We start from the raw sequence: 26,737 nt of genomic DNA, 5'->3' as shown, positions 1-26,737 counted from the left end.
TGACGTCCATGCCTGGCCGAGGGGCTGCTGGTCATCCAGAGTCCTGTGCCCGCTCTGCAGGGAAGCCAGGCTGCCTCTGCTGGATGGTGGTGTCGGGGTCCCCGTTGTTCCTGACACCTGAGCCCTGGGACAACCTGGGGTTGAGTTGTGAGAGCCCCTGCAGTTTATGTGACTTGAGGCCTCTGCTGTCCATGCCACCTGGGGTGGGGTCACTGGGAGAGCTTGATGTGTGGCCACCGTGCTATCTGCTGGGTTGGCCTTCCTCTGAAGCTCATCTCCAGCCCCTGGGGCCAGGCACACAGATGGGACAGGGCTTGCCAAGGTGGCCTTCAGGTTCTGAGCACACTGGGCCCCAGCCGCCTGGGATGGACCCCGGCCTTCAGGAACTGGTCAGGATGTCTCCTCTGAGGATCACTGTGCGATGTGACCAGGGACCAAACATTAAATCAACCATTTTCCTAATCTCTGCGTGTGCTACTCTTCAACCAGCACCAGAACCTTCCTTACAGCCTTTTCCTCTGTCCAGTCGGCCTGCTGGTCCCAGCTCCCCGCATCCCTAAAGGCCAAAGCCAGCTGTGTTCTCAAGTCTAGGCAGTGTTTCTCCTACTAAGAGCCACTCTGAGGGCCCAAGGATTGAGTGTTGGCTGTTCATCGAAGGTCAGCGGTTCGAGTCCTGAAGCTGCTCTGAAGGATGATGAGGCATCAGCTCTGGCCAGGATTCACGGCCCGGAACCTTCCGGCAGTCCCATCCACCTTCCGGCTCACAGGAGTAGGGACGGACTGAATAGCGGTGGGGTTTTCATCTTAAAGGCCTGACGGGTTCGATCCCTTTTTGGTTGTATTCCCAGAGTTTCTGTGATTTCACTTTCCTCTAGTGACATCTGTGCCCACGTTGACATTTTTGTGTAACACTGATAAACAGGACCACCAATGAGAGCCGGAACCGCTGGCCTGGGTCTTGGATTTCCCAGCCTCTGACGGTCCCTGCTGCTCATTTTAGGGGGAAATAGTTACATTTTCCCTCTCTGACAATGTCCGGCTCCTGCAGGTCTTAAAGGGAGACATGCACAGGGCGTGTCCCCCTCCTCTCAGCAGCCACCACATACAGCCGCTGCCTGGGCTCCCGAATGCTATTTCCAGGGAAGACTTCACACCTACTTATTCTCCATCAGGTGCTCCAACTCTCCTACACAAAGCCGCCCCGCCCCCGCCATCAACTTGTTCCCCGATACTGGAGACAGGTTCTTTTAGAAACCGTCTTTGCCTGTTAAATAACTAACCTGGGCCAGTTCCTGTTAGGGACGTAAAAAAAGTTCACCACGTCCTTCCAGCCAAGTTCCGCTCTCACTGCCATTCTGAAAGTGCCCGCCTGGACTCATGGGTGCTGACTTCTCCCAGGGTGGTGCAAACACCGCAGTGCTTGGCAGTCATCACACGGTTAGCAGTTCAAGTACACCTACAGGTGCTGTGGAAGAAAGGCCTGGTGATCGCTCCTGAAGCCAGCCACAGTCAGGTGGAGCCCCACACGTGGGAGCCGGCGGCCACGGCAGAATACTGAGTCAGGGTGAGGGGTGGCCTTGCCTTTCCTGATGTGCCCCCGCCACTCTCACGTTCTCGGGTCACCTGTCCCTTAAAGGGGTGTCCTTCAACCTTGAGTCCACACATGAACGTGGGTGTCATTCAGACTCCTCAAACTGCAAACTCACGAGCCTCAGACACTTCCCGGTGGTGGCTGACCTGTGGAGGTGCTCCTCGGTGAACAGATGCATAAAACAAGTCACCACCCACCCCATGGCCAGGCTGCACCTGCTTCAGGCCCGTCAGGAGGGGTCGCCAGCGGGAAGGCTGGGCGGTGTCCGCCACGGCCGAGGTCAGACCCCGCAGGGACCTGGCTGAGGAGCTGGCCTGGCACACACCAGCACTGCTTTGCTGCTAGGCTGGAGGTGAATGAGCTGACAGGGTGGCACCTGACAGCAGGGCCCTGTTAACGCTGTGTGTGCCCGCCTGGCAGGGTGCTAAACGGCGGGACCCCACTTCAGCCCCAAGGAGCCACTCTAGCCTGGGGCTCTCCGTCTAGACTGGGGCTCTGGGACATGCTGGCCACTGGGGCCTGCTATGGGCCTCGGCAGAGAGAGAACACAGACGCCAGGACACACGGCCACCAGGGCCAGCCCACGGCCTGCGGTCCCCAGAGGCTCAGGCTGGGCACCAGCTCCACGTCTGTTTATTTCAAGTTTACAGAGAAGCATCAACATCTGCAGGACCGGGGGGAACCAAAAATAATAAAAGGGGAAAGAGTACACCAAAGGCTTCGTTTTTGGTTCAGGCCGTGTACTGGCAAGTGATAAATACACAGTATTTAACTGTACATGTGATAAAGGGAAGCGCATAGTAGGACCAGGAGTGGAACAGAGCATCCTCGCCGTTCGCTGGGTCGTGGGGGGGCCAGCCCACCTGCAGGGGAGCAGGCCGGCCCAGGCCCGGGGACCTTCCCTAGCACCTTGGAAGCCAGTGGAGCCTTGGCCGGCCCCTCGCATGTCAGCTCACCTGCTAGCCGTGGTTGGGGCCACAGGTGAGGCCGACCCCTGTACACTCGTTCCAGAAAGGCCAGGCCAGCAGAGGCCACCTCTCTGGACCCCATGCCCACTGCGGGGCCGAGGCGTGGACAGCAGGGAGAGGGCAAGGTGTGCTTCTGTGTGGGCCCCGTCGATGAGCAGCCCCTAGTCCTCACAGAGCTGCCTTTTCACAATCCGATCTCCAGGCCGTGACGCAGGCCTCTGCGAGGACCTGGAGCCCGTGGGCGCTGAGCTGGCCGGCCCCGCCTCTGACCACCCGAGCAGTGCGATGTCCACTCTCCGCCTGTGTGGGCTTCAGCACGTGGGGTACGAGGGTGGGTGGGGTTCTTACGCTGCCTTCTTTGGTGTTTCTTTGCAAAAGGAGAAATCGCCTTGACGCTGAAGCTGCGCTGGTGTCCCCTGTGCGGGTGCAGGGCTCAGCACAGAGGCTGGCCCACCCCGAGGCTGAGGGCAGGCCCTGGAGGAGCTGAGCTCAGGGGCCTTAACCACATAGTGTTCACTGCAAACTCACCCCACCCGGCGGCTAACGGGCTGGTCTCCCCACAAACGGGGGCTGGGTGACAGAAAAGCAGGCGGGCAGGCCTTGGGGACAGCCCTGCTAGGACCGTTGGCCTTTGTGCTTTGGACCCAGCATTCTCTACTTGTGTGCTGCTTACAAAGCAGCAAAGAGGGCCTGGTGAGCCACAGTCCAGGGCCCTAGAGAGATCTGGGGAGGTCCAGATGGCCGGGGCCACGTGCATGGGATCAGGGAGGGATGAGGCCCTGCTGCTGTCTGCAGAAAGGCCACAGGCCACTCACGGAAAAGCGTGGCTTGAGTTCCCAGCCGCAATTCCAGAAATCCCAAAGGATGCCGATGTCACACCTCGGGACCCCTCTGTCCCCTCACATCTGTCCCATGTGGCTCTGGAGACCTCTCCATGGGCTGGGAGTCAAACAAAGGAAGACCTTTCACTGCTGGACTTGGGGCTGCCACAGGAGGTTCCCCGTGGCCCGGTTCTGGTTCTGCCTGAGGGGCTCCGGGTGTCCACAAAGCCCGAGAACAGACCGTGCACGTCTCAGTGGGGTGGGTCTCCTCGCTCGCTGGCCCTGCAGGAATCAGGCGCTGACCCCACGACGACAAACACCAGTGACTGGAGATGAGACGCTGACGTGTGGCAGAGGCATCAAAGCATGGGGCTGCCGATCCCTGGTCACGCGCTTGACGCGTCAACTTTCACCTGCAAGCCCTGCAGAATTTCTGAACCGCTGGGAGTTCAGGCTAGAGACCCGAATGCGTCGTCTGTGGCTGTTGGCGCTTCGTTTTAAACCATGTGATGTCCATGGAAGTGGAGGATTTCACTCTGAAGTGTCTCTCCTTTGACAAGCTCTGTCCGAGTCCTCAGCCTCCCCCGTTGAGGGGAACACGGCCACCTTTTCTCATAACACTCTGAAGGCCTTGGGGGGACCCCTTTCCCAAGCGAGTCAGCTGAGCTCCGAGCCCTTTCAGTTTTCCTGAAGACAACTCTCCCCATATCAAATGTAAAGTCCTGCTACAAGTAAGTTGTAGCAAAACCCCTACAGACAAGGGGTCCAGCCCTGACACCCGCAGTCTTGTTTCCAGAAGGTTCCACGGTTTGGAGTTGGCATGAGAAGTTACCATTCTTCGAGATCACAGCAGCTCACTCAGTTTTTCAGGCTGTCCAGACCCCTCCTGTCCACTTGGTGACCTGGACGGGGCTCCGGGGGGTATTTCTGGCATAAAAACGATTTAAGAATCAACTGTTCGAAACACACACGGGTTTGGGTGTGAAGCTCCTCATACCTGCCCGTCCGGCCAGCCAGCAGCCAAAGTTGATGTTAGGGAGCTGAGTCCCCCCACTTTTTGTCCCCTTTTACACAACAAAGGAAGAAACAGAACCAGCGACGGTGCTGCGTGTCCGCGGGGCATGCTGCGGGGGGCGGATGGGACAGCACCAGAGGTGACATGCGAGCGGTGGTCCAGCGGCTACTCCGGCTCCATCGCTTCCTCCTCGGGCTGTGGGGCCTGCATGCGGGTGGGGGAGCCAGCACCCGCAGCCCCCCAGCTGTCGGCACTGGACACAGCCATCACAGGGGCGCCTCCTCCTCCCCTGTGGTGGGCAGCCCGGAGCCCTGTGGGCTGTCTGCGCTGCCATCCTTCCTGCTCAGAGGACAGAAAGCCAGCGTTAGGACCCACGGACAGACGAAGGGACAGGTGGACAGCACCCCAGCCCCTTGGTGCTATGTGGGCCGCTGTAGTCCCCAACACCTGTAACACGGCTGCCTGAACGCCTTTTCTATCCTCTCCCTTTTCTCCTTCTCCAATACATTTCCCAAAGGAGAGACTGCATCACCTCTGTCGGTGGGAAAACCAGCGTCATCTGCCAGAAGTGGCAGGAACTATAAAAGGAGATATGACTCGAGCTGCAAGACTTCTGTGCCCAGAGCCTGCCTGAGGCCTGTCCTCCGGGCCTGCTGCCCCCCAGGAAGCCTCCTGGGCACCAGGAGAAGGACCTCACTGTGGCCCAGCAGCAAGTGAGGCTTCAGGAAATGCGGTGGGCAGGCCTGCTCCTGGCCCCTGAGGCCGGGGTCCACTGGAAGACCAGTCAGGACCAAAAAGAAGGGCTTCCCCTGAAGGATACATCTGAGGAGAGAAGACCATGAACATGGAAGAAAAGGGCTCCTGCATAAAGAGGCCCCAAGATGAACGGCTGCCGCCTGTGTCACGAGACCAGAAGAAGCAGATGGTGCCCGGCTAGCAACACTGACCGTTCTGAGCAGCACCCGCCAGAGAAGGTGGTCTGGTGGTGCCGTACACGACGTGTGCTGCTAACCCGAAGTTCAACTCCACCAGCCACTCCCCAGGAGGACGGCCAGTCTCCTCAGGTCAAGGTTTACAGCCTTGGATCCTGAAGGAGAGCTGCTAGGAGTAAGAACGGACCCAACAGCAGTGGTTGAATACCTAATACTAGGATCTTGACCAAAAGAGGGGAAACGTGGAACAAAACTTCAAATTTATATGGAAATCAGATTTAATGGATTTGTTAGGATTGGAAGAACCTCAAATCTCCTACCTAAACCAAAACTATCCCAGGAGGCCATCATTAAGTAAGAGCTAAAAACAGTTTAACTCAATAGAGAAGATTTCCCCTGAGGGCTGTGCTCTGAACAGGTATCTAAAGCACAGATGTGGTCTCTAAGGACAGAGAGCCGAGATTAACGGTGAGAAAACCATGTGGGTAGACACGGTGAGAATGGGCAGAGGGCAGGAAGCATGGCACCAGTGTCATGTGAGCGATCCTGTCCAATGGATGCCAAGTTGTGTACACCACCACCAAAAATGAAAACAGTGCTGCTTCCAAAAGGAGGAGACTGCACCTTAAAAACGGGGAAGCAAACCCCTTACAGCCCCACGTCTCAAGGGAATCACACAGGACTCCTGCCCACCGTGCCCAGCCAGGACCTGCAGGGCCCTTCTGCCATGTCCAGCCAGGACCTGCGGGCCCCTCCTGTCCACTGCACCCAGCCAGGACCTGCAGGGCCCTGCCTGGCAGAAGGCCAGCTCCACAACTGCACAAGGGCACAGAAGGCAAGGCTTCTGTCCATCCCCAGAAAGGAACCCCACTTTGTTCAAAATCCTTGCTCAGCTCACTGGCTTTGTGATTCATTTAAAGATCAAGGGTGCAGCCCCCTGGAGGAAAGGGACGGGGGGCCACAGAGCTGCTGCAGACAGTGGGCTTCTGTGAACGCCCAACCACTAGGCTGCTCCGCAAGTCCTGGACTCGGGGAGCCCCATGCAGAGGCCCGGGGCAGGGCAATGACCACTGGTGCTGGTGGGACTGCAGGTGAGGGGGCAAAGGGGTGACAGCGCGCTCCTGGCCAATTTCAGCCTGCCTGCATCGATCTGACCTCACTGCAGTTTTCACAAGAAATAAGCCGTAGGTTTGCGCATGGACATCATGAAGGCCCCGTTCTGGCAGACTTAATAGAGGTGGTGGTTAGGTGGTAGAACTCCCACCCTCCATGAAGAGAGGGGCCGACGTGGACTGACACGGCACGGGCCACCTTTCCCACAAGTCCACAAAGCCACGTGCAGACGGGGCTGTTTGCTTGGGGACCCTAAACTGAGGGGTGGAATCTGAGCGGCTGGGGGAGCCCAGGTGGGCGTCTTCTGCTAATATCAGGAACGCAAACCAATCTGTCCCTGCTGGATCTAAGCCACGCCCAGGACGGAGCTCTGCCCCAGAGGGCGTCTCCCAAGGCCACGTCCTTCAAGGACACATCGTCCACAGAGTGGATGGTTGTTCGAATCACGGACCTTTCAATTTACAAACAAACCCTTCAACGACACCAGAGAGCACTCGGCGATCACAAGCAGGAAGGACAGGGCTGGGGGCCCAGAGCCCAGCTTACCCGGTCAGGACTCAGCACAGGGCCTGGAGCCGGGACAGCTGGTGGAAGCCCAGACCTCTGTCACCCTGGCCTGGGCTGTGCGCTCTGAGCAAGGGCAGCTATGGTCCCTCTGCGCATATGTGGGTCCGGCCCCCCATGCCGGAGCGACAGAGCTGTACCCAACTCAGCCCCCACTTAGAGGGGTGTCAGCCTTGACGTGAGCGGGGTGGGGGACCACTTGCTCCATGCACGCCGGCACAGGCACCAGGTCGGCAGCAGGTGAGCTCTGGGCGGCCAGTGAGGCCAGCACGAGCGGCTGGAGCCCTGGGAGGCCCCGGCGGTCGGCATGCACTGCAGCCCCAGGCCACATGCACATCACCAGGTCAAAGCCACGCAGGGTCCCTGGCTCCTGGGCATCACCCCCGCCCGGCCTGGATTCCACGGCTCATTGTGGACAGTGTCCCCTGGGGGACAGGCTTGAGTCGGCAGCTGCCCCCCGGGCCTGGATTCCACGGCTCAGCGTGGACAGTGTCCCCTGGGGGACAGGCTTGAGCCGGCAGCTGCCCCCTTCTCCAGGCCCCACACAGGCAACAGGCAGCAGGCATTACCTTGTGCTCAGACGGGGGCTCACTGCCCCTGGTGGGCTTTCTGCTGGAAGCACCAGAGGGAGAAGGGCCGTGAGAACGGACACTGGGCTGTGAGCGTGCCCGGCCCCCACTCCAGAGGTGTGATGAGCTGGGCAGGTGGCAGGCACCTGGCTACAGGCGGCATCCTTTACCAAGGCCACGCCCCTCACCTGCCCTAGGGCCTGAAACCCCCAGGGAACACCATGATGGTCCACAGGGAGTCACGTCCTCCTGGGCCTGGCTGACCCGAGCCGGCAGTGGCTCTGGGGTTCCTGTGTGGGCAGCAGTGCCCATCTGGTCATCGCAGCCTCTGGGGACCAGCCTCCCCACCTGGTTACTCACACGAGCAGGTTCCCAGGTGCTGACAAGGAACGCTCCTCCCTCCGGCTGCCCTCGAATGGGTTCCCGAAGGAACGCTTCCGGATCATGGTCTTCACCAGGATCTGGAGAGGAGACAGGGCCGTGACTGGTCAGCCGCTGGAGAGATCCAACCACGTTCTCCTCTCCCGGTGCCGCGGCCCCTCGGCATGGCCCAGCCTGGCCGGCTCTGGCGGCTCATGGCAGGACCGAGAGGCTGTCCGCACGGCCACCTTCCTGCAGGGGACAGCAGCCTGAGGACACAAGTCAGTGGCCTTTAGTTACAGTCATGAGCTTGTGCGACCAGCACCTCTTCCTAACTCCAGAACCTTCTCACAGCCCAAAGAGAGCCTCCGTACCCTTACCTGGCACAAGGAGCCCTGAGCAGTGGGTGACACAGCAGGCTACAAAAAAGGCTGACAGTTCGAATCTACCAGCCGTTCCACGGGAGAAAGACAGGCTGCCTTTTCCCGTGAGTATTTCCAGCCTTGGGGGCCCCAGAGGATGGCTGAGCGGAACCACTTGACGTGGTCCTGGTACCCTGAACCCTCAATTGCTAACTCCCCTTCTCATCCCTTGGCAACCTGCCTTGGGGTGTATGGCTGCACCCCTTCTACAGTACCGTTCACTCACACAGTGGATGGCCTTCTCCTCGGCACCCTAAAAGAGCCCTGGGGGGCCAGTGCATTATGTGCTGCACTCCCAACCACAAGGCTGGGGGTTCGAATCCACCAGCTTCTCCAGGGGCCACAGAGAGGCAGTCTCCTTGCACAAAGACCCACGGGCTCAGAAAGCCAGTGGAGGGTCGCCGGGGTCGGGATCAGCCGAGGGCGTGAGTCTGCTTTAAGTGTGCACACAGGACAATGGCCAGGGCACCTTTCGTCCAGCTCATGTAGATGGACACCCACACCGTCTCCTGCCTTCTAGAACCATGGAGTTGCGCCTTCAGGCCTGGGTGTGGGAGCTATGGGACTGTGGGCTTGCACGTGTCCACCTCTGTTTTGAGGACTCGGGGTTCCCACGGGGTCTGCACACCTGGGCTTCCAGCAGCAGTGGACGGGAGCATGGTTTCCCATGGGGCTACGGTTCGTGTCCCAGTAGGAATGAAGGAAACAGCCCAAGGCCCCAGAGATGGCTACGGGGCTGGCTGATGGCTAAGAGGGGTGGGCAGAGGCCTGGGGGCCCGTCCCTCCCAGGGGAAGGCTGTGCTGGCCACCTCTCTGCAGAGCAAGGAGGCTCTTCAGTGCCCTTCACCTCCCTGTCCACTCTAAGCAGACCGGCCCCCCGCTCGGCTGGGTCTGACCCAGGGGAAAGCGAGGATCCTTCTGGAAGAAGGCAATGTTCCCCCTCAGCCCCTGCGTGCCGCCTCACCCCCTCATCTGTTTCAGGAGTGTCCTGCTTTTCCCAGGAAGCCGGTTATGTAAGTGTTTCCTGTTGTGTAACAGATACATTAACACGAATGTGGGGACCCGAACGGTGCTTCGGAGGCTGCTCTGCTTACGTACATCCCAGAACCTCGTGGGGTTCCTGGTGTGGAGGTTTAGGGTCCCGTTTCAGGGGGTGTCCCAGTCAACTGGCTACTGACTGTCTGTGGACAGTGCCTGGAAGTGGCCACCTGCGCTCAAGACACAACAGCTGGTCTCCCTCTTCTTGGTGCAAGAGAGGAGGGAGGAGAGGCAGGGGCAGCGGTCAGAGGCGGCGTGGGGGCTACAGGGTGTGGCGAGTCCCCCCTGGACCACGGCCTCCTTTGCCAGCAGCCCAGAAGGTGACCTTGCTGACTGTTTTAGCAGAAATTCCATGAAGAATCCTGATCTCAAGCATGAGGGCAGAGGCAGAAGAGAATTTCAAATTCTCAAGGACGTGTAGACGAGAGGAACCCGAGAGGCCCGCTCACAGATAATCACTAAACCACAAACTTGCCCGGTCGAGGTGGACTAGTGACAGCAGCCCCACTGTGCTTTAACTGCCTCTAAGAGGCCAAGCTGGAGACCACTCCAATGGTCAGCCAGGACCCGGGGGCAAGGAGTTCATGCGGACGGGGGAGGAGCAGTTCTGAAAGAGGGGAGGACGGTCGCACAGCCCGGAGAACGTTGTCCGCGGCACCGAACTGGCCGTGGCAAAACGGTGGAGCAGACGTCCTGCTTACTGAGAACACTCTCCGTAACAACCAAAGCGAATCCACCAATCTGAAGAAGTGCTTCCCGAATACTGAATGAGCACCGGCCTCCAGGGTCAGCCAAGGTCCCCCCATAGCCCACAGCTGCGGCTGGAGGGACAGTGGAGAAGGCCATGAGCTGATGAGAGGCCCCCCCCTACCCCCGTCTAACAACGTAGGATGGAGAGAGGCACTAGGGGTCCAATGCTGCCCTGGCCATGGGCACAGCGGTTAGTGGGCGAACGTGGCGGCGTGGGTGAGCTTTCACAGGTCATGCAGAGGCCCCGGCGCGAGGCGGTGGCTGGGATGTGATGACCCCCCACCCCAGGAGGCTGCAGCCAGAAGAGAACGAGAGCGCGTGAAAAGAGGAAGGAGCCGTGAAAAGCTGGAGAACCTGGAGACCGGGCTCCTACACGGGACACGTCCACAAGGCCGGGCACGCGGTTACCCTGCAGGCTGGCCAGGGGGCTAAATACGGTCAGCCACACCCCACAGCTTTAGAGGTGCCCACGGCAGAGGTGGCCAGGTGGGGTCTGCCCCCAGGACAATCCCATGGACCCCTGGTCATTGGGACTCCTGGTCTCCCTCTGGGCAGGGCCCAGCTGGCGGCTGGCTCCAGGTGCCTCCAAGGCTCCTCCTGGGTCTAACTGAAATTCCAGGGCACAAAAGAGGCCTCCGGGCTGCCCAGGGAGCTCTGGGGGCTGAGTGGTCAAGAGCTGTGCTGGCAAACCAAAGGCAGCCGTTTGAACCGGCGGGAGGAAGACGGACAGGCTTCTCCCGGGGGACGTACGGCCTCTGATCACCCCCTGAATGGTCCGCAGGAGCCTGTTCCAACTCGACCACACACAACAGTGGGTCCTCTGCAGCCTCCTGACCTCAGGGGTCAGGAAGAACCACCTGGCACGTACAGCACGGGCTGCAGCTCTGAAAAGGGGGTCCAGCTGGTGAGGGAAGCTGTCCTGGAGGCCACCTGAGCCCTGCCCGGCCTCCTGCCACTCCTGCTCTGAAAGGCGAGCTGGGGTCCAGGAAGCCAGGGTCCTGGACAGGGGTCACCCCGCGCCTGGTGGTGCCGGGGTCCGGCAGGAACAGAAGCTGGGGAGCTAAGAGGCAGGGCCGGCCGGCCCCACGCCTGCCCTCGAGCGCGGCCACAGGCTCCGTCCCCGCTCTGGGCAGTGGGCTTTGCTGCCTTACCACTGTCGCCAGGCTGGGAATGTGTTTGACCGAGTTCTCGACCTCCTCTTCGGTCACCTCGACCAGCGTGCAGTTCTCGTCCTCCGACGGCAGCGGCTCCGCCCCGTGCCTCGTGACCCAGGGGTGCAGCTTCAACGAACGACAGGGGGGTGAGGCGGCGGCCAGCCCGCGGAGGACGAGAGCACAGAGGCCCGCAGCCAGGGCGGAGGGCACGCGTGGGCCTGTGGCCGGCATGCAGACAGCGGGCGGAGGGCAGGGGCGACGGGGCGGCCGACACGGGGATCAACGGCGTTCGACCCGCGTCCCTCCTGGCAGGGCTCAGCAGAAGTGACCACCTGAGTGTCACCTGCAGGCCTGGAGGCTTGGCTGTGGCAGGCCGCACTCTCCCATGTCACAGGCAGGGAGGCCAGTGATCAGGACGCGACCGACAGGCTGTGGACCCCTCCCCCCACCAGGGTCCACGCTCCGACAGCGGACCTTCCCGGCGGCCCCCAGGTGACAGTCCACAGTCTCTGAAGCAACGCTCCAGAGGGCCAGATGTGACAGGGGAGGATGGGCACAGATGTCTCCTCTAACAGGTGGACTTGAGCCAGGATCCTGAGGGGTCCCACCGCCCCCTCCTCCCTCTCACTGAATTTCCCCCTCAAGACTGGTGTCCAGGCGGGTCCAGGAGGGGCCCAGCATAGGCAGAGGAGGGTAGGGAAGGGCCTCAAGCCAGTCGGAGCAAGCGGAGGCTGCCTGCTGGTCAGCCACGGGCCTACGACCTGTCACCAGCACTGCCATCTGTCCACCAGCTCCCAGCAGCCCAGGCCTGGAGGGCAGCGGTGAGCGGGGCACCGTGGCGGGCGGTGGGACACGAGCCAAGCTGGGTGAGTCTGAGCCAAACAACCCCAAGCGCAAGACGCAGCCAAGCCGGGCACCCGCCCCAGGGACACGGCCTTCATCTACCTTGATCTCCGGGACCAAGATCCTCGACTCGGGGTTCTTGTCCAGCATGCGAGTAATGAGGCCCTTCAGGTCCTCGGCTATGTCGGGTCTGGGGTGGAGGGAGAGTCAGGGGATCAGGCCCTTCAAGTCCTTGCTATGTGGGGCCTGGGGGGAGAGTAAGTGTGAGAGGTGGACGCAGCGAGGGGAAGGGGGGCGGGGGCGCACTCACTGGTCAGGGAACTCCAGCGCCTGGCTCTTGATTTTACTGTGTAAACACATGATGCGCTCGTCCATGAAGGGGCACTGCAGCAGGCCGAGGACAGGGGGGTCAGCGCTGTCACCCCGTGAGGGAACCCGCAGCGTCACACCCCCACCTGCCTCCACCCTGACCGATGGACGGCCTCATCACCCCTCCCTTCTGCCCTACTGGTGGCGGGTGACATCAATTTAGTGACACCCCTGCCTTGGTGACCCCACCCCACTCTGGTGCCTGCCTGCTCCCACGGCTGCAGGTCCTGGGGTCATCCCCTCTGACACGCTGGGGTCCATGCGACACCCTGTCTTGGCGACACCGCCGACCACGGCCAGCCCCTAGGGAGACAGCGGCCTCGTTCTCCAGTTCTGGGAGGAACTTCCTGGAGCCTGCTCTAACGTACGGCGGCCTTCCTCAGGAACTGTTTCCAGAAGCCAGGTGACAGCAAAGTCGAGGGGGCACTGTCAGGACCAGAGGGCTGAGCCCGAGACAAGCCCTGTGTCAAGGGTTTCCATGGCCGTTTCACTGGCTGTTCCCTGTGCTAGAATGTTCTTCCTGAAGCTTCCTCCCCGCAGGTCTCCGGCCCAGTTCAGTTTCTCAGGAGGCCTTCCCGGGACACCTGCCCTCACAGAGAAGCTGCCTCCCCTCTGTGAGTAAGCCTTGTCACTGTCAGTCCTACTTGTTGACGGTCTTCTCTCGTCCTCCACGACGGGGTCCCCGACAGCCCGTCACCAGCTGTCCCACCCCACGGTCATTGACCACTGTACACGTTATCTGTTCATGCACACACCATCGAGAGCCCACAGACACCCAGTCAAGGCAAACTCAGAGCGGCCCTGCAGGACACAGGACTGCCCCGGAGGCTTAGAGGTCAGAGATGTGGTCAGAGGGGGTCTCCCCTCCTGCAGAACCCCCACTTGGTGGCCAAGGCGGAATCTCTCTTTTGAACCACTGCACCAATATATAAAAATCCCCATCACCGCTGAGTTGGAACCCCCCGCTGACCTCCGGCCAGGTCTGGAGAGGCTGGGAGTCCCACGGGAGCAGCTGCTGGGAGAGTCCAAAGGCCAGAAAGGCACCCCCTTTGGGCTAGACCCCCCGGGCCAGCAGAGCCTAGATACAGCTGTCAGGTGTCATCGAGTCGCCAACCACTCACGGCGACCCCATGAGCCCCTCTTCTAGCCCTCACCCTATTCTGTGACGTCCTCACTGTCTCCAGTACACTGCAGCCCCTTGTTACAGCCCTGTCAATGCGTCCGGTTGAGGGTCTTCCTCTGGCCCCTCACCGCTCCCGCAGGATGTCCCTGTCCGAGGACTAGCCCCTCCTGACACTGTGCAATGCAGGGATCCTTTGTCTAGAAAGCGTCCCCCCCACACCCCGTTACCTGGCCAAACACAAAGCAGTAGAGCGTCACACCCATGGCCCAGACGTCCAAGGCCTGCAAGACAGAGAGCCTAGTGAGAGGGGAGGCCCATGAGAGGGGAGGCCTGGAGCCCGGTGAGAGGGGAGGCCTGGAGCCTGGTGAGAGGGGAGGCTGATAAGAGGGGAGGCTCGTGAGAGAGGAGACCCAGAACCCAGTGTGAGGAGCGGCTGGGCGGCCAGTTTGAGGGGAGGCTGGGAGTGTGGTGAGTGGGGAAGACAGGAGCTCAGGGAGAGGGGAGGCTGGGAGGACACTCGCTGCCCCACCTGCCCAGCACCTGCCCCTCAGCTTTCCCTCCTTCGTGGGCCTGGGATACAGCCTGTCCTGTGACTTCAGACTGGGACAAGACCCAGGCCTGACCGATGACAGCTCTACTGCCCACAGGCACCATGGGTGGGCACATGACCCAAGCTGGACCAATCAGAGCCAAGCCTGGGATTTCCACTGGAGCTTTCAGAAAAGGGAACGTTGCAGCCATTGAGGTTGGTAACCAGGTAGAAAAGTGGCCTGAAACTGCAGGTGTGTGATGTGTTTGCGATGAAGCAAGCACAGGGGGGCTAGGAGGAAGAGAAGGGCCATTCCTGTGTAAACACCGGGGTCCAGAGCGAACCACGCCCCACTGCTCGGCCAGAGTTCACGGTTCACTGTTCAGGTCAGGCGGGCTTGGGCTTGGGTCCTCACAAACAACTGGGCCCGAACGCAGGCAGAACTCGGCCTCGGGAGGTCAGCCCGCAGCCCTGTCCCACGGGCCTGGGTACCTTCCCTGAGAAGATCCTCCGGGTCTCGGAGAGCGACTCGGGCGCCATGAAGGCAGGCGTGCCCACGGTGTTGGAGAGGAGTGCATCGCTGCCTTTGAACTCGTTGCTGACGCCAAAGTCGGCGATCTTGATGTGTCCGTCATCTCCGACCAGGAGGTTGGACGGCTTGATGTCCCGGTGAATGATCTTCTGGTAGTGTACTGGGTGGTTGGGGAGAGACAAAGAGAGGGACAGGAAGGCATGTGGAACCACCCCTCCAGAAGGCTCTGCCCAGGCTTCCTGCACCCCAGTGTGCAAGAGGTGAAAGACAGGGCCAGTGACTAAAGAACTTCTCTCCTACGGTCAAGGACTGCCGGTCACAATCAGTGACAGCCCACTGCTGTCAGCGAGGTGTAAGCCACAGCCACTCCTGGCAGGAGGTCACCTGCTTCCAGGGAGGCACCTCCAGACTCGTGCAAACCAGTTTATCAAAGGTGCAGTACAAGCGGGTCACAGACCCAGGGGCTCACAGAGTGGGCTGATCTGAGGTTTGAACAGGGCAGAAGTGGGGCTCTTAGGTGGTCATCAATGAGAGGGGACAAGCCTACAGCGGTGGGTGGTTTTATGTGCCAACTTGGCCAACGCCAGTGCCCAGCTGTGTGGTCAAGACACGGTTAACGAGTATATGCATCTGATGACATCAAGGAAAACAAGGGATCTCAGTGGCACAATGCATTAAGTGTTGGGCCGCTAACCAGAAGTTAAGTAGTTCAAATCCACTAGCTGCTCGATGAGAGAAAGCTGGGCAGTTTCCTTCCAGAAAGATGTGCAGCCTCAGAAACACGAGGGATGATTACTAGAAGTTGGAATCCACTTCACAGCAGGGAGTCTTAAGTAAAGCAGATTAACCTTCTCAGCAGGGTGGGCCTCACCCAATCACTTGGAGGCCTCCAAAGCAAAATGAGAACTTCCTCTAGGATGTGCTCTGCTCCTAGACTATGCAGTAGACATCTTGCCAGAACTCTTCTATTCCTCACTCTTTCTGTTGCCTGACGCATGGACCCTCTGTAATCAGTCATTTGATCTATAGATTTTGGATCTTGGTGTGGCTGGTGGATTTGAACCACTGACTTTTTTGGTGAGCAGCCCAACATGTAACTGACGACATCACCAGAAGTACTTTGTCCCCTTTGATAGAGGGGAAAAGGCCATGAGGTGAAAAGCATCGTCCAAAACCCCTGTCTGCCCTGGCACCTCAGCACGCAGCCTTGTGTGGAAGGTGATCAGGGTATTTAACATGACCGTCTTGGTCCTGAATCCAGTAATACTGATGCCCTCGAACAAGAAACAGAGGGGAAGACACAACACTGAGACGCCAGGAAGCAGGAGACGCTAGAAGCAACAAGGAAGAACTCCCTAGAACCTTCACGGCTGGGCTGACATCCTGCTTTCTAAGCTCCAGCTTCTAGAACGGAGATAGACTTCTGTTGCTCTCAAACCCTTAGCCTGTGGGCTTCTGTACCAGCAGCCACAGGAAGTGCAGACCACAGGGGTGAAGGATGACCTGCGGCTGTCGGAGGACGGAGGGACAAGGCACGCAGTCCCTGACCACGGCAGGCGGATCTGGGAAGGGCCGGACCACCGTCCCCACTGAGAGAGCCGGTGCTTGCTCAGGGAGCGCCGTCAGTGCGGCTGGTCACGACCCTGCAGCCCCTCCTCCCGCAGGGAAATGGGGACCTTTCTGCTCTCTGACCACCGCCTCCCACCAGCCCCATTTACAGTACTCAATGCCTTTGATCAGATCCTGGAAATAGAAGCGGGCCTGGTCTTCAGAGAGCGGCTTGAGGGTGGGCACCTCCATCACAGGCCTGGAAGGAGGGCGCGCAGGTGAGAGTGCAGCCAGACACAGGCGGGGCCTGCCCCGCACCACCCACCCCCACAGGTGTTGGACACTCACCCCTGGTTGACGAGTTCAAACACTGAAAGGGAAGAAGGGCCAGGCCGTTACACTGAGGGAAGGACTCACCCCCCTCCCATCCTCCCTCCGTGTCTAGGAATGTCGGGAAGCCCTGGAAGGGGTCCTGGGGGCCGTGGGGTCACAGCATAGAAGATGAGGTCACCCCGGAGCAAGGTGGGCCCACACAAGGACGAGGGGACACAGGGGGGTGGCCATGCACAGCTGGAGGCAAGGCGTGGAGCGGTCCCCACAGCTGAGAGGTGAGGAAGGTTCTCCCCTGGAGCCGTCTCCGGGACGAAGCCCGCTGGCACCCTGAATTTGAATGGGCCTCCAGAGCTGGGCGAGAATCCACCTCCGGGCTCTACGTGAAGTGAAGATACCTCTGTCTCCCTCAACTGCAGTCCCGGCCTCTGAAGAGCTTTCTGCCTCCTCACTGCACCCCCGGGGCCAGGCACGTACTGGGCGCTTGAGAATTATTTGCCAGTGAATGGGACCCAGACTCAAAGTCCAGACAAGAACGCCCTTTCCTCTTCTGTTTCAAAGTAGGGGCTGCAGCTTTAAGAGGGCTGAAGGGGGCCCAGCTGGACCCAGAACAGGGACAGTCCCCGTGGGCGGAGTTTGAAGGGCCATGTGCTGACGCAGGCACACGTGACTGGACACGGCTGGTGGAAGGACAGGGCTCTTACCCATGTACAGATGGTCCTCACTGGGGTCATCCAGGACCTGTTGGCAGAGGGGCAGGAGGGTGAGGGGAGAAGTGAGCATGGACAAGGCAGCCCCGAGACAGAGCCAGCAGGCGCCCTGTGTGGGCCTGGTCACCTATCTGAAGAGCAAGAGAACACAGTCCAGGATTCAAATGGCCACCTGGACCCCAGCAGCTCCTGGCCCCAGTCCTCAAGGACCCAGAATGCCGTGAGAGGAGGGTGCAGAGGGAGGAAGCGGGACTGGCTCCCGTCCAGGGGATGCCCACTCAGGCTGCCCACGTCTGGAGGCCAGGACTGTGGCCCTGCACGGGTTGGGGAGCGGACCACAAGGTCTTTCTCCAGGGCTCCTCGGGGGAACGCGGTGTCCAGCCTTTCATGAGAAGCAGAGTGTGTAAAGCACTGCACCACCATGGGCTCTGACACACAGGGACTTGTAAAGGTCACATGAATGGAGGGAGACACCAGCCCTTGTAGGCCCATGGCTCAGTGCCTGGGTGAGGAGAAAGAGGGGTGCACTGCACCCCAAAGCTTCCCTGCCCTTGCAACACCACGTGGATCACTTCTCAACGTCTAAGCGGGCCTTCTAAGGAGCCCTGTGTCTGCTCACTGGACATCTATGTGTACATGTCAGAGGACAGACGGCACAGCCAGCGATTAGTGAAGGACAAGGCACACTGTTCCCGCGAGCCTTAACTTCTCCATCTGTAAAATGGGGACAATGAAGTATGTTCAAGGAAAATAAAAAAGCCACACACACTGTCATCAAGCTGATTCCAACTCCTAGTGACCTGAAGGACAGAGAGGACGTGCCCAACGGCTCCCCAGGCTGGGACTCTTCGCAGAAAAGACCACCACATCTTTCTGCCGCGCACGGCAGGAGGGCTCTGACGGGCGACCTTCTGGTTAACTTTACGCACTGCGCCACCATGTCTCCTCCAGGCGTGGAGGGTGGGGGCAGCCCACACCACACAGTCCACCCTGTGTTGCAGACAGGAGCCTGGCTCTCTGGACACAGCATGGACCTTGGGTCACGCCAGGGTGAGGGCCGACGCAGGAGTCTTCCCCCGGGGGTCCCCCTCACCTCCACCAGCTTCACCACATTGGGGTGGTCCAGCTTCTTGAGGATAGCGATCTCCTGGTACACTTGCTCGATGGGGCCCCTCCGCTGGACGCAGCCCCCGGGGGCCGGCCGGGTGCCTCGGGGAGGAGGGCGGCCTGGAGGAGACAGAATCCACTGAATTTTTAAATGATATAAGCAGGAGTGGCATCCACTTCCAAAACAGCTTCCCTCTGGAAACCCTATGAACTTGGAGAAACGAAGAAATTATACAAGTGTTCAGGTCTTTCCTTCATAGGGTCGCTATGAGTCGCCTACGACTCAACGGCACTTAACAACAACAACACAGAGAGAGCTCAGTTGGCCTAGTGGACAGGAAGCGACGCTACCAAGCCAAAGGTGGGTGATTTTAATCTGTGTCACTCAGGCCTGGTTTTAATTGTTTTTGGTCATTCTTCTAGCTGGTCTAGCACTGGTCATCTGCTGTACAGAGGTAACTCGTGGTTGCTGTGATGCTGAACACTGTGACAATGATGTGTCAGATGTGATCACGGTTACCCATGGTGGACAGTGTTTGGTAGAGCTCCCCGATTAAAACAAGCCTGGAAGCAGGAGTGGCATCCACTTCCGAAATAGCTTCCCTCCGGAAACCCTATGAACTTGGAGAAACGATGAAAATGATACAACTGTTCAGGTCTTTCGTTCATAAGGTCACTATGAGTCGCCAAGGCTACTGTTTTAAAATTCAGGGAGTTTTCCTTCTTTCATTGTAGCTTGGATGAAAGTTTACTTGTTTTCCATTCAACACTTTTCAATACATGTTGTGACAATTAAAATCCCCTGGATGGAACAGCACTCCTCCCACTTCCAGCTACCCCTCCCGGCCTGCCCAGCTTTGCCTGGGCACATGCTGACCTCTGGCCTCTTCTGGCCGGTTATTTTCAGCAGCAAGGCCCTCGCCGGTGTTACAGTCACTTTACAGGCCTATCTACCGCTTTCTTCCATCCCAGCTTTGAAGGGTGTAAAGATGGGCTCCACCGTCTGCATCAGTGACCACGTCTGCTCCTTTTCGACGATTATGACTTTCGTTCCACGCTTGTCTGCCCTTCTGTCCAGGACTCTGTGGTCCTGATCAGATGGTGGTGGTGGAAGGCAGGCACCAGCTAGGTCTTGTGATGTCAGGTCCACGTGGCCACTGGTCCTCTGAGTCCCTGGCTTTCTTCTCCGATGGGGAGAGAACACCACTTGCACTTGGAAGACCTCTCACTGGGTGCTCAGCCTCCAGTCTCGCTTCCCCACCACCCCGCAAGGGCGTCAAGAACTCCCTTGGTGAATTCTCCAACGCCAGTCGACCCGGTTGTTCTCCGAGCCCCCAAGCCCAGTGCCTCACTCCACAGGTGTCTGTCTATGGCCAAGAAGTTTCATAACTTTGTCCAGTTTCCTCTTCTTTACACTAAAAAACTCAGGGCCATTGAGTCAGTGCTGACAGTGACCACCACCCCCAGGACAGAGCAGAACTGCCCCGGTGGGTGTCCGAGGCTGTCAATCTGATGGGAACAGGCCGTCTCGTCTTTCTGGTATCAGTTGGGCTCTCCGATCAGTGCTTGACTCACTGCCCCAGCAGGGCATCTCCCTCTCCTGTCTACCAGACTGTTTACGGCACACACACACGAGTGACATTAAACTTTGTGAACTGTGGACTTTCTGCCTCGGGTGGGTATTTTTATTTGGCATTTATGTTACTTTATTAACTATTTTCAAGTAGAAATACATAAAGGACATGAGAAGGAAGGGTACCACTGTTTGAGGGAAGTCTGAGGGGTTCAGGGATCCCCGCCAGGGCTTTCCTCCAACCACCCCTTGGTGGGGCCTCTGGGGGTGCCATTCAGTGGTCTCTGACCTGTTGTCCCCAGGCCCCTGCCCCCAGAACTGAGGCAGTGGCCCCCAAAACTCACGTGGAAAGCCTGCCTGGCGGATCAGCTTCTTCTTAGACAGCACCTTCATGGCCTGTGGGAGAAGAGACCCCACACCCAGGTTCAAGCAGCAAGGACAGTGGAGGGGGAGGTCCCCATGCTCAGCTCCAGCTCTCAAAGAGCCCTGAGACACGTAGTGAGTTCCTCGTCACCAGAGGTAATCAAGTAACCACTAAGGTGCATGGAGGGACACCCCAGAAGTCATGAGGGTGTGTGGAAACGGGGTTCCCAGGCCCCTGTCCCCCTCATGGGGCTCCTGCTTTTCTGACAAGCCCTTCCAGCTAAGAGCCTATTCACTGCCTCTGAATCAAGACCCTGGATTCAGCTAGAGAGATGAGCGAGGGAGGGGTGACCCTCAGATTTACACCTGGGGAAACTGAGGCTCAAGGTTACATCCCTTGCCCAAGGTTACATGGCTGAGCCAGGATTTGAACCCCTACTGGACTGACTCTTAAAGTTCAGGTAAGAGGGTCGAATGTCCAGGACCACAAGAGAACTGGTGCATCAGCAGATGAAGACACAGTCGTCTGGGCATAGAGACATTGGCCTTAACTGCCCATTTGCCCATCTGTAAAATGGGACCAACACCCAGGATGACCTGGCAGCATGGCTCTGACATCCGTGTCCAGAGCCGAGCGCTGGTGGACGGTTCCTCCTTAGACAGTGGGGACTGGGCCAGGGGGACGTGGGTACTCACGTAGTATGTGTTGTCGTTTTCGTTGTAGGCCAGCTTGACCACGCCGTAGGAGCCCTGGGTGAAGGTACACAATCAGACGTTAGGGTCTCTGATTAGAACTCATGAGACAGAATGTCTACGAATGAGTGAATGAAAAACCAACAGGATCTATAAACTTTCCACTTAAATTAAAAAAAAAAACAACCAAAAGCTAAGAAAAAAAAATTTACAACATAAAAAAGCAAAGTTATGATCTGCAGGAGTCAAACATAACTGTCAAGAGGCAGCTCACTGGACAGGTCCAGCCTGCAAGGGCGCGCTGTCGGACCCTGAGGTCCGGCCTGCAAGGGCGCGTTGTGTGACCACTGAGTCTGGCCTGCGAGGGCGCGTTGTGTGACCACTGAGGTTTTAGAGTTTCAATTAGTTGCCAACACTTAAAAACAGAACTATTTTATGTAAAAATCTATATTCCCAGCTTCTCTTGGAAAAAACCAAAAGTGGCTGTGGGGCCCTCATTTCTGTATGCTGTTTTCCACAGACCACACTGCTCCGTACTGTCTACAGCTTGCCTGCTTCATTCCTTTAAACCACCCACTTGCCCTCTATAGGCATTTGGGCCTTTGTTCTTGTTATTGTACAGATACTGCCCACTGGGCCAAACACAATAAAATTAGCTGTACGAGTAGTAAGCTGGGAAAGAAAACAGAACACTTATGGGATGGAGGTGACTGTCACCATGGCAATCCATGAAGCTATAGGAGTTATTGCAAAAAGACATTCAATTTTGAAGGGGAGGGGTAGGCAGGGAGAAAAGTGCAACAAGGAATGAATGGAAATCCGAAGTTTCTGTAAATTTCCATTAAAATTAATAATAAGAATAAAAAGAAGCAGGGGCAAGATGTTTGCCAGTATTCATTTGGCAACAATGAATATATGAAAATAAACCTCAAAAAACAAAAAAGCCACACACATTCAATCTGAATACGAAAAGCCAAACAAAACCTAGCTGAGACCAAGCCTTCTCCTAACGCGGCCCCCAGGGGCTCCCCTCCCGAGCTGGGTCTCTGCCACCACACGCGGGGCCCCGCATGGACACTGATGCCAGCCCGGCCTCTGGGGCAGGTACCTTTCCAATCTCGTCCTTCAGGGTGTACTGGTTCAGCTGCACACAGTCCTGCGAGAAGGTGGAGACGTGAGTTAAGCGCTGTAAAGAGCCTGACGATGGAGAATGAAAACTCCCACATGAAACACCGCCCGGCACCCAGCGTCACATCAGGAAGGAGGACACGGCCAGCCCCACAGACCCAACGGGGTGGCCCCGTCCCTGCCCTCTGCCAGTTGACCGCCACCCTGGCCGCAGAGTCTGAGGAGCGGGCAGGCGATACAATCTTTTTGGAAACCGTGGCTCCTGAGGCGAAGCCCAGCCAGCGGCCGTGTGACCGTCCGAGAGCCCACCTCAATGCTAAGGCGTTCTCACAAGGCGGGCCGGCCTCCAGCGTCACTTCCGGGGTTCTTTCTCTCGTTCACCACCGATGAACCCCTTCCAAGCAGAATGATTTTCTGGTTTGAATTTCCGATTGAAACTATGCATTTTTCAGTAACTGAAGACATTTTAAGTGCAAAAATACTTGAGGTGATGCAAATTTTCTTCTTTTTTAAATTTTATTTTATTACTTTTTTGTGTGTACCCTCAAATCAGATGTGACTGGGACAGGAGGAGATTGCCCCTCCTTCTCCAGCAGAGCATCTGGTGGATTCGAACCGCGCACTTCTGGGATTGCAGTTCAGCTTTTGGCCACTAGGCCACCAGAGCTCCACCAAGGTGACACAAATTTTTATAAATTAAAACCCACTGGCATCATGTCGATAAAGACCCCCCCATCGGGCTTCTTCCTCCCCTGCAGGAGAGCTGGCCGCCTTCTGGTTCACAGCTCAGCACAGACAACACCAGGGCGCCTTTGACAGAACTGTTGTTGAGTGCTGTCGAGTCAGCTCTGACTCAGCTGACCTCCAGCGGGGCTTCAGAGGCTGTCGATCACGTAGGAGGAGACTGTCCACCTCTCTCCTGTGGAGAAGCTGCTGGATTTGAACCACCTGCCTTGGAAACAACTCCTTCCCCCATGGACCACCAGTGCCCTCTCTGATACAACCAGCAGGACACAAGTGTCCAGAGAAGGCTCTGATGCTAGGATTGGCGAGAGGAGGCCAGTTTCTTTAGACCACAGTTACGTGCTCCTCAACCAGACGGCAGCCACACTAAAGGGAGATACGAACTTCCCACCAAACCCCAGGGGTGGGGGAAAAAATAGGTGGACACTATAAGCCCCTCAGGCCATGAAAAGGTTGAGTAATAAAAGCATCCACAGACAGATCTGGCCTCAGTCGCGTACAGTGAGACAATCTGAGAATGGCCCTTTGTAGACATCCTGCCTGGAGGTCTCGCCCTTACCAGTGTTTGCCACAGACCTCACCACTCTCTACTGTCTCACATCTACCCTGCCTTATTCCTTTCTGTTACCCCCCGATGACTGGCTTTGCTGAATCCTGCCCTGAGTCTGCTTCTGGGGAGCCCAAACTCACAGAGACACCCCCCCCAGGGGACAGAGATGGCCTAGGCATTCTGATGCAGCAGCCCGCTGGCTCACGCACCTGCATGCCTGTGATGGAGACGTGGTGGGACTCCACCGTGGGCCTGCGGGGCAGCCGTGGCGAAGACTGTGGGGACCCAGTGGGCGAGTAGGGCAGGGATGGGCAGACACAGCGCCCGTTCACGTCAGAGCCGCCGGGTGCCGAGCCACCCTGGGACCGCTCCTGCAGAGACAGCTTGCGGCCGGAGAGCTGAGGCCTGGGAGTGTGGAAGGGCACCTCTGGGCTGTCGGCCGCGCAGCCTGGCTCGCACTCCGTGACCACGATGAAGGACTCCATGCTCAGGCGGAGACTCAAGGTCGACAGGCCCTGCAGGGCCTCACAGGGCTTCTGGGCTTGGCTGCTGCTGCCCCCGCCCCCCAGCTCATCCTGGGGGGCGACCCGGTCACTGTTGGGCTGGCTAGAGACACATGATGACATGGTGTGGGTACCGGCCTCATGCAACTCACTGGGGCGCTCCCATCCGCAGTGACAACAAGCAGACTACCTGCAGAGAGAGAGAGAGAGACAGACAGACAGACAGAGAGAGAGTGAGGGGTCAGCGTCTGTCTCCAGCCAGTGACACAGGGAGGGGGCAGGACTTCTCCTCCCGGGCCCACTGTGCCAATTTCCACCCCGATTTGACACTCAGCAAAGATCCTGCCAGCCAGGGGGACAGCAGCTCTGGTCTACCCCGAAAACTGTGCTCCACACGCACCCTCCACCGGCCACAGCGTGGATTCCAAACACAATCGCCTGAGAGGAGAGAAAACTTCAACTCCCTGCCATCAAATCGACTCTGAGTTGCCTTCAAGGAGCTTGGCTGGAGCAGCAGTTTAAGCCTCCAGCTGCTAACAGAAAAGTCTGAGGTTCAAATCCACCACCTCGTCCTACAGGGTAGCTGGGAGTCAGAGTCAACTCGGCAGCAGCCAGTCTGGTTTTGGGGGGTTGGCTCTTCTTTAAGGAAACATGTCCAGGCCTTTGTGGGCATCACATTTGAGGGGAACCGTGAAGCACATGCCGCTCGCACTGACCAGGGACCTCAAACCCCTAGAAAAACCAACTACAAGAAAACCCCGACACAGCCCCCCCGCACTCCCCACATCAGGCCGGCCACTTCCAGCTCCAGCCGGCTGCCATGGAGTAGGGCTGAGCCCAAGATTGCCCGGCTTCCCCATTCTGTCAAAGGGAGTCCTAAACCCAACAGGTTAAGTGTCTCCTGACTCCACAGACAGCGGTCACCTCCACTACCACCGTCTGCCAGTCTGTCTGCACCAGCGCCTCGCCTACTGCTGTGACGCCGGAAACACCACCGCAGAGATTTCAAAGGCAGCCTCGGCCACTCGTGGGCAGCTCCGCGCCGTCCCCGGGGCCCTGAGAGTTGCCGGGTGGGGCGTACGCACACGAAGGGCGCTCTGGGGCTGGTCCCCGGGAGACGCTGCTCACCCAGGCTGCACGCTCCGCTGGTAAAATGAGCAGTGTCTTCCCGTACCCTTCGAGCCCTCTGCAGGTCAGGCGTGAGTCCACTCCGACCCCACGGTGGTCTTTTTTTTTTTTCGTGGGCTTTCTGAACACCGACTCCACAGGCCCTCACCTGCGCTGGGAGAACACGGTGCCTCTGACTCCCAGTGACCTGCACGGCCGAGGACCATCTCCCACAGGTACTCCCAGGCAACCGTTGATGGGGGCAGGCTGTCTCATCTCTCCCCGTGGAGCTGGCCGGCGGATTCGAACCACCAACCTATCAACCATCTGCTGGATGCTTAACTGCTGTGCCAACACTCATTTCTATCAGAATGGCACAGACAAAATGTGGCAGCAACACGACTCGTGTGGCCAGGTCTCCGGCCAGGGGTAGTGGTCACTCTCACGGCGGCGGCTGGAAGAGGACAATGGAGTCCCTGAAGGGTGCGTGTGGTGTCAAATCCCACAGCCCACAGCCCCTGACTTCCAGCTCCAGAGGAGGGTTCGTGACCTGCCAGGGCAGCTCAAACAATGATGTACAAGCAGCAAGATTGTTCCTGGGCAGAGGTTTTAAATAACCATCCTCAGGGGCAGCAGAAACAAGAGGAAGTGTGTCTGCCCCGGGAGAAAACTTCGACTGTGTTTGTAAAGCAAGCGGCTCTCCCGGTCCTAGCCTGAGTCAGCTCCAAGACAGAGGCTTGCTTCAGAGAGGACAGGCCCTGGTACCCCACGGCCAGCCCAGCCCAGGAACCAGGTGTCTGTGCACAGATCGGGGAGTGTCTCAGGAAGGAGGTGCAAAAGCTGAAAGTGTCCCAACAGAGGCCGTCCCAAAGAAAGACAGGGATGGGCGGGCGCCCTCCTCAACTCTTTCTTTCATTATCATGACAGCGGCGCCGGCCGAGGGGTGCACTGACTGCTGTATAAAGGCGTGCTACAAACCAGAACCCCTCAATGAGACAGAAGAGTCACAACTTCTTCTACGACCACGTGCACAAGGGGGCCGGGTGAACCCCTGAAATCACTGCCCTAAGAGAACACCAAACTGTATGCCCAAAACACCCCTGAAGGTTTCTTAAAACTAAACCACAGTCTAGTTTTAATGAGCAAAAGGTCTGTTCTAAGCTTAAAGCTTTTTTTTAAGAAATTGTTATTGTTTTTTTTTATTATTATTATTAAATTTTATTAGTTTTAATGAACATTTACAGGGATTTTGGGTTTTCATTCCTTCATTGCTGCACCATTCTCTCTACCCTCCTCCCCAGAACAAATTGTTATTGTTATGTGCCGTCGAGTTGCTTGCAACTCATAGCGACCCTATGTACAACAGCCCTAAACTCCGCTCTGTCCTGTGCCAATCGCACTGTCTCTGACACTCCCATCCCGATTACCCCAGTCACTGAATCAATCCACCTCATAGAGGGTCTTCCCCTTCTGCGCCATCCCTTCACCCTCCCAAGCATGATGTCCTTCTCCAAGGACCAATCTCTCCTTGCAACATGTCCAAAGTATGTCAGAATCTTTGCCTCCAAGGAGCTGCCCAGTTTGACCATTTCCAGTATGAATCTGTTTTCCTAGCAGTCCATGGTACCCTCAGTACTCTTCTCCAGCACCACAGCTCAAAGGCATCAATTCTCCTTCTATCCTCCTTG

At 58.0% G+C, this 26,737-nt stretch overlaps 1 protein-coding gene across 1 annotated transcript; it reads right to left on the bottom strand.

Annotated features, from left to right (window-relative positions):
• Positions 1-7,929: 7,929 nt before the first annotated feature.
• On the bottom strand, positions 7,930-24,065 carry CAMKK2 (calcium/calmodulin-dependent protein kinase kinase 2, beta). Its single transcript, XM_006894656.1, has 14 exons — positions 23,649-24,065; positions 22,126-22,173; positions 21,021-21,074; positions 20,306-20,357; positions 18,375-18,508; positions 17,276-17,312; positions 16,590-16,611; positions 16,412-16,500; positions 14,654-14,853; positions 13,860-13,913; positions 12,451-12,524; positions 12,243-12,330; positions 11,295-11,423; positions 7,930-8,034 (listed from the first exon to the last, which is right to left on the bottom strand). The coding sequence occupies exons 1-14, from the start codon at positions 24,063-24,065 to the stop codon at positions 7,930-7,932; spliced, it is 1,503 nt and encodes a 500-aa protein (XP_006894718.1).
• Positions 24,066-26,737: the final 2,672 nt, after the last annotated feature.

This window comes from Elephantulus edwardii, unplaced genomic scaffold (assembly GCF_000299155.1).
Source record: "Elephantulus edwardii isolate Elephantulus edwardi_28Jun2011 unplaced genomic scaffold, EleEdw1.0 scaffold00148, whole genome shotgun sequence".
Classification (NCBI taxonomy): domain Eukaryota; kingdom Metazoa; phylum Chordata; class Mammalia; order Macroscelidea; family Macroscelididae; genus Elephantulus; species Elephantulus edwardii.
Note: the sequence above shows the minus strand (reverse complement) of the source record. Positions and strands in the feature narration are given on the sequence as shown.

Coding starts and splice junctions, on each gene's coding strand:
- CAMKK2 (XM_006894656.1), bottom strand. CDS start 24,065: ATGTCATCATGTGTCTCTAGCCAGCCCAACAGTGACCGGGTCGCCCCC. Junction 18,509..20,305: donor CCGCCAGGCAGGCTTTCCAC/GTGAGTTTTGGG, acceptor TGTCTCCTCCAG/GCCGCCCTCCTCCCCGAGGC. Junction 12,525..13,859: donor ACTGCTTTGTGTTTGGCCAG/GTAACGGGGTGT, acceptor GGCCTGCTGCAG/TGCCCCTTCATGGACGAGCG.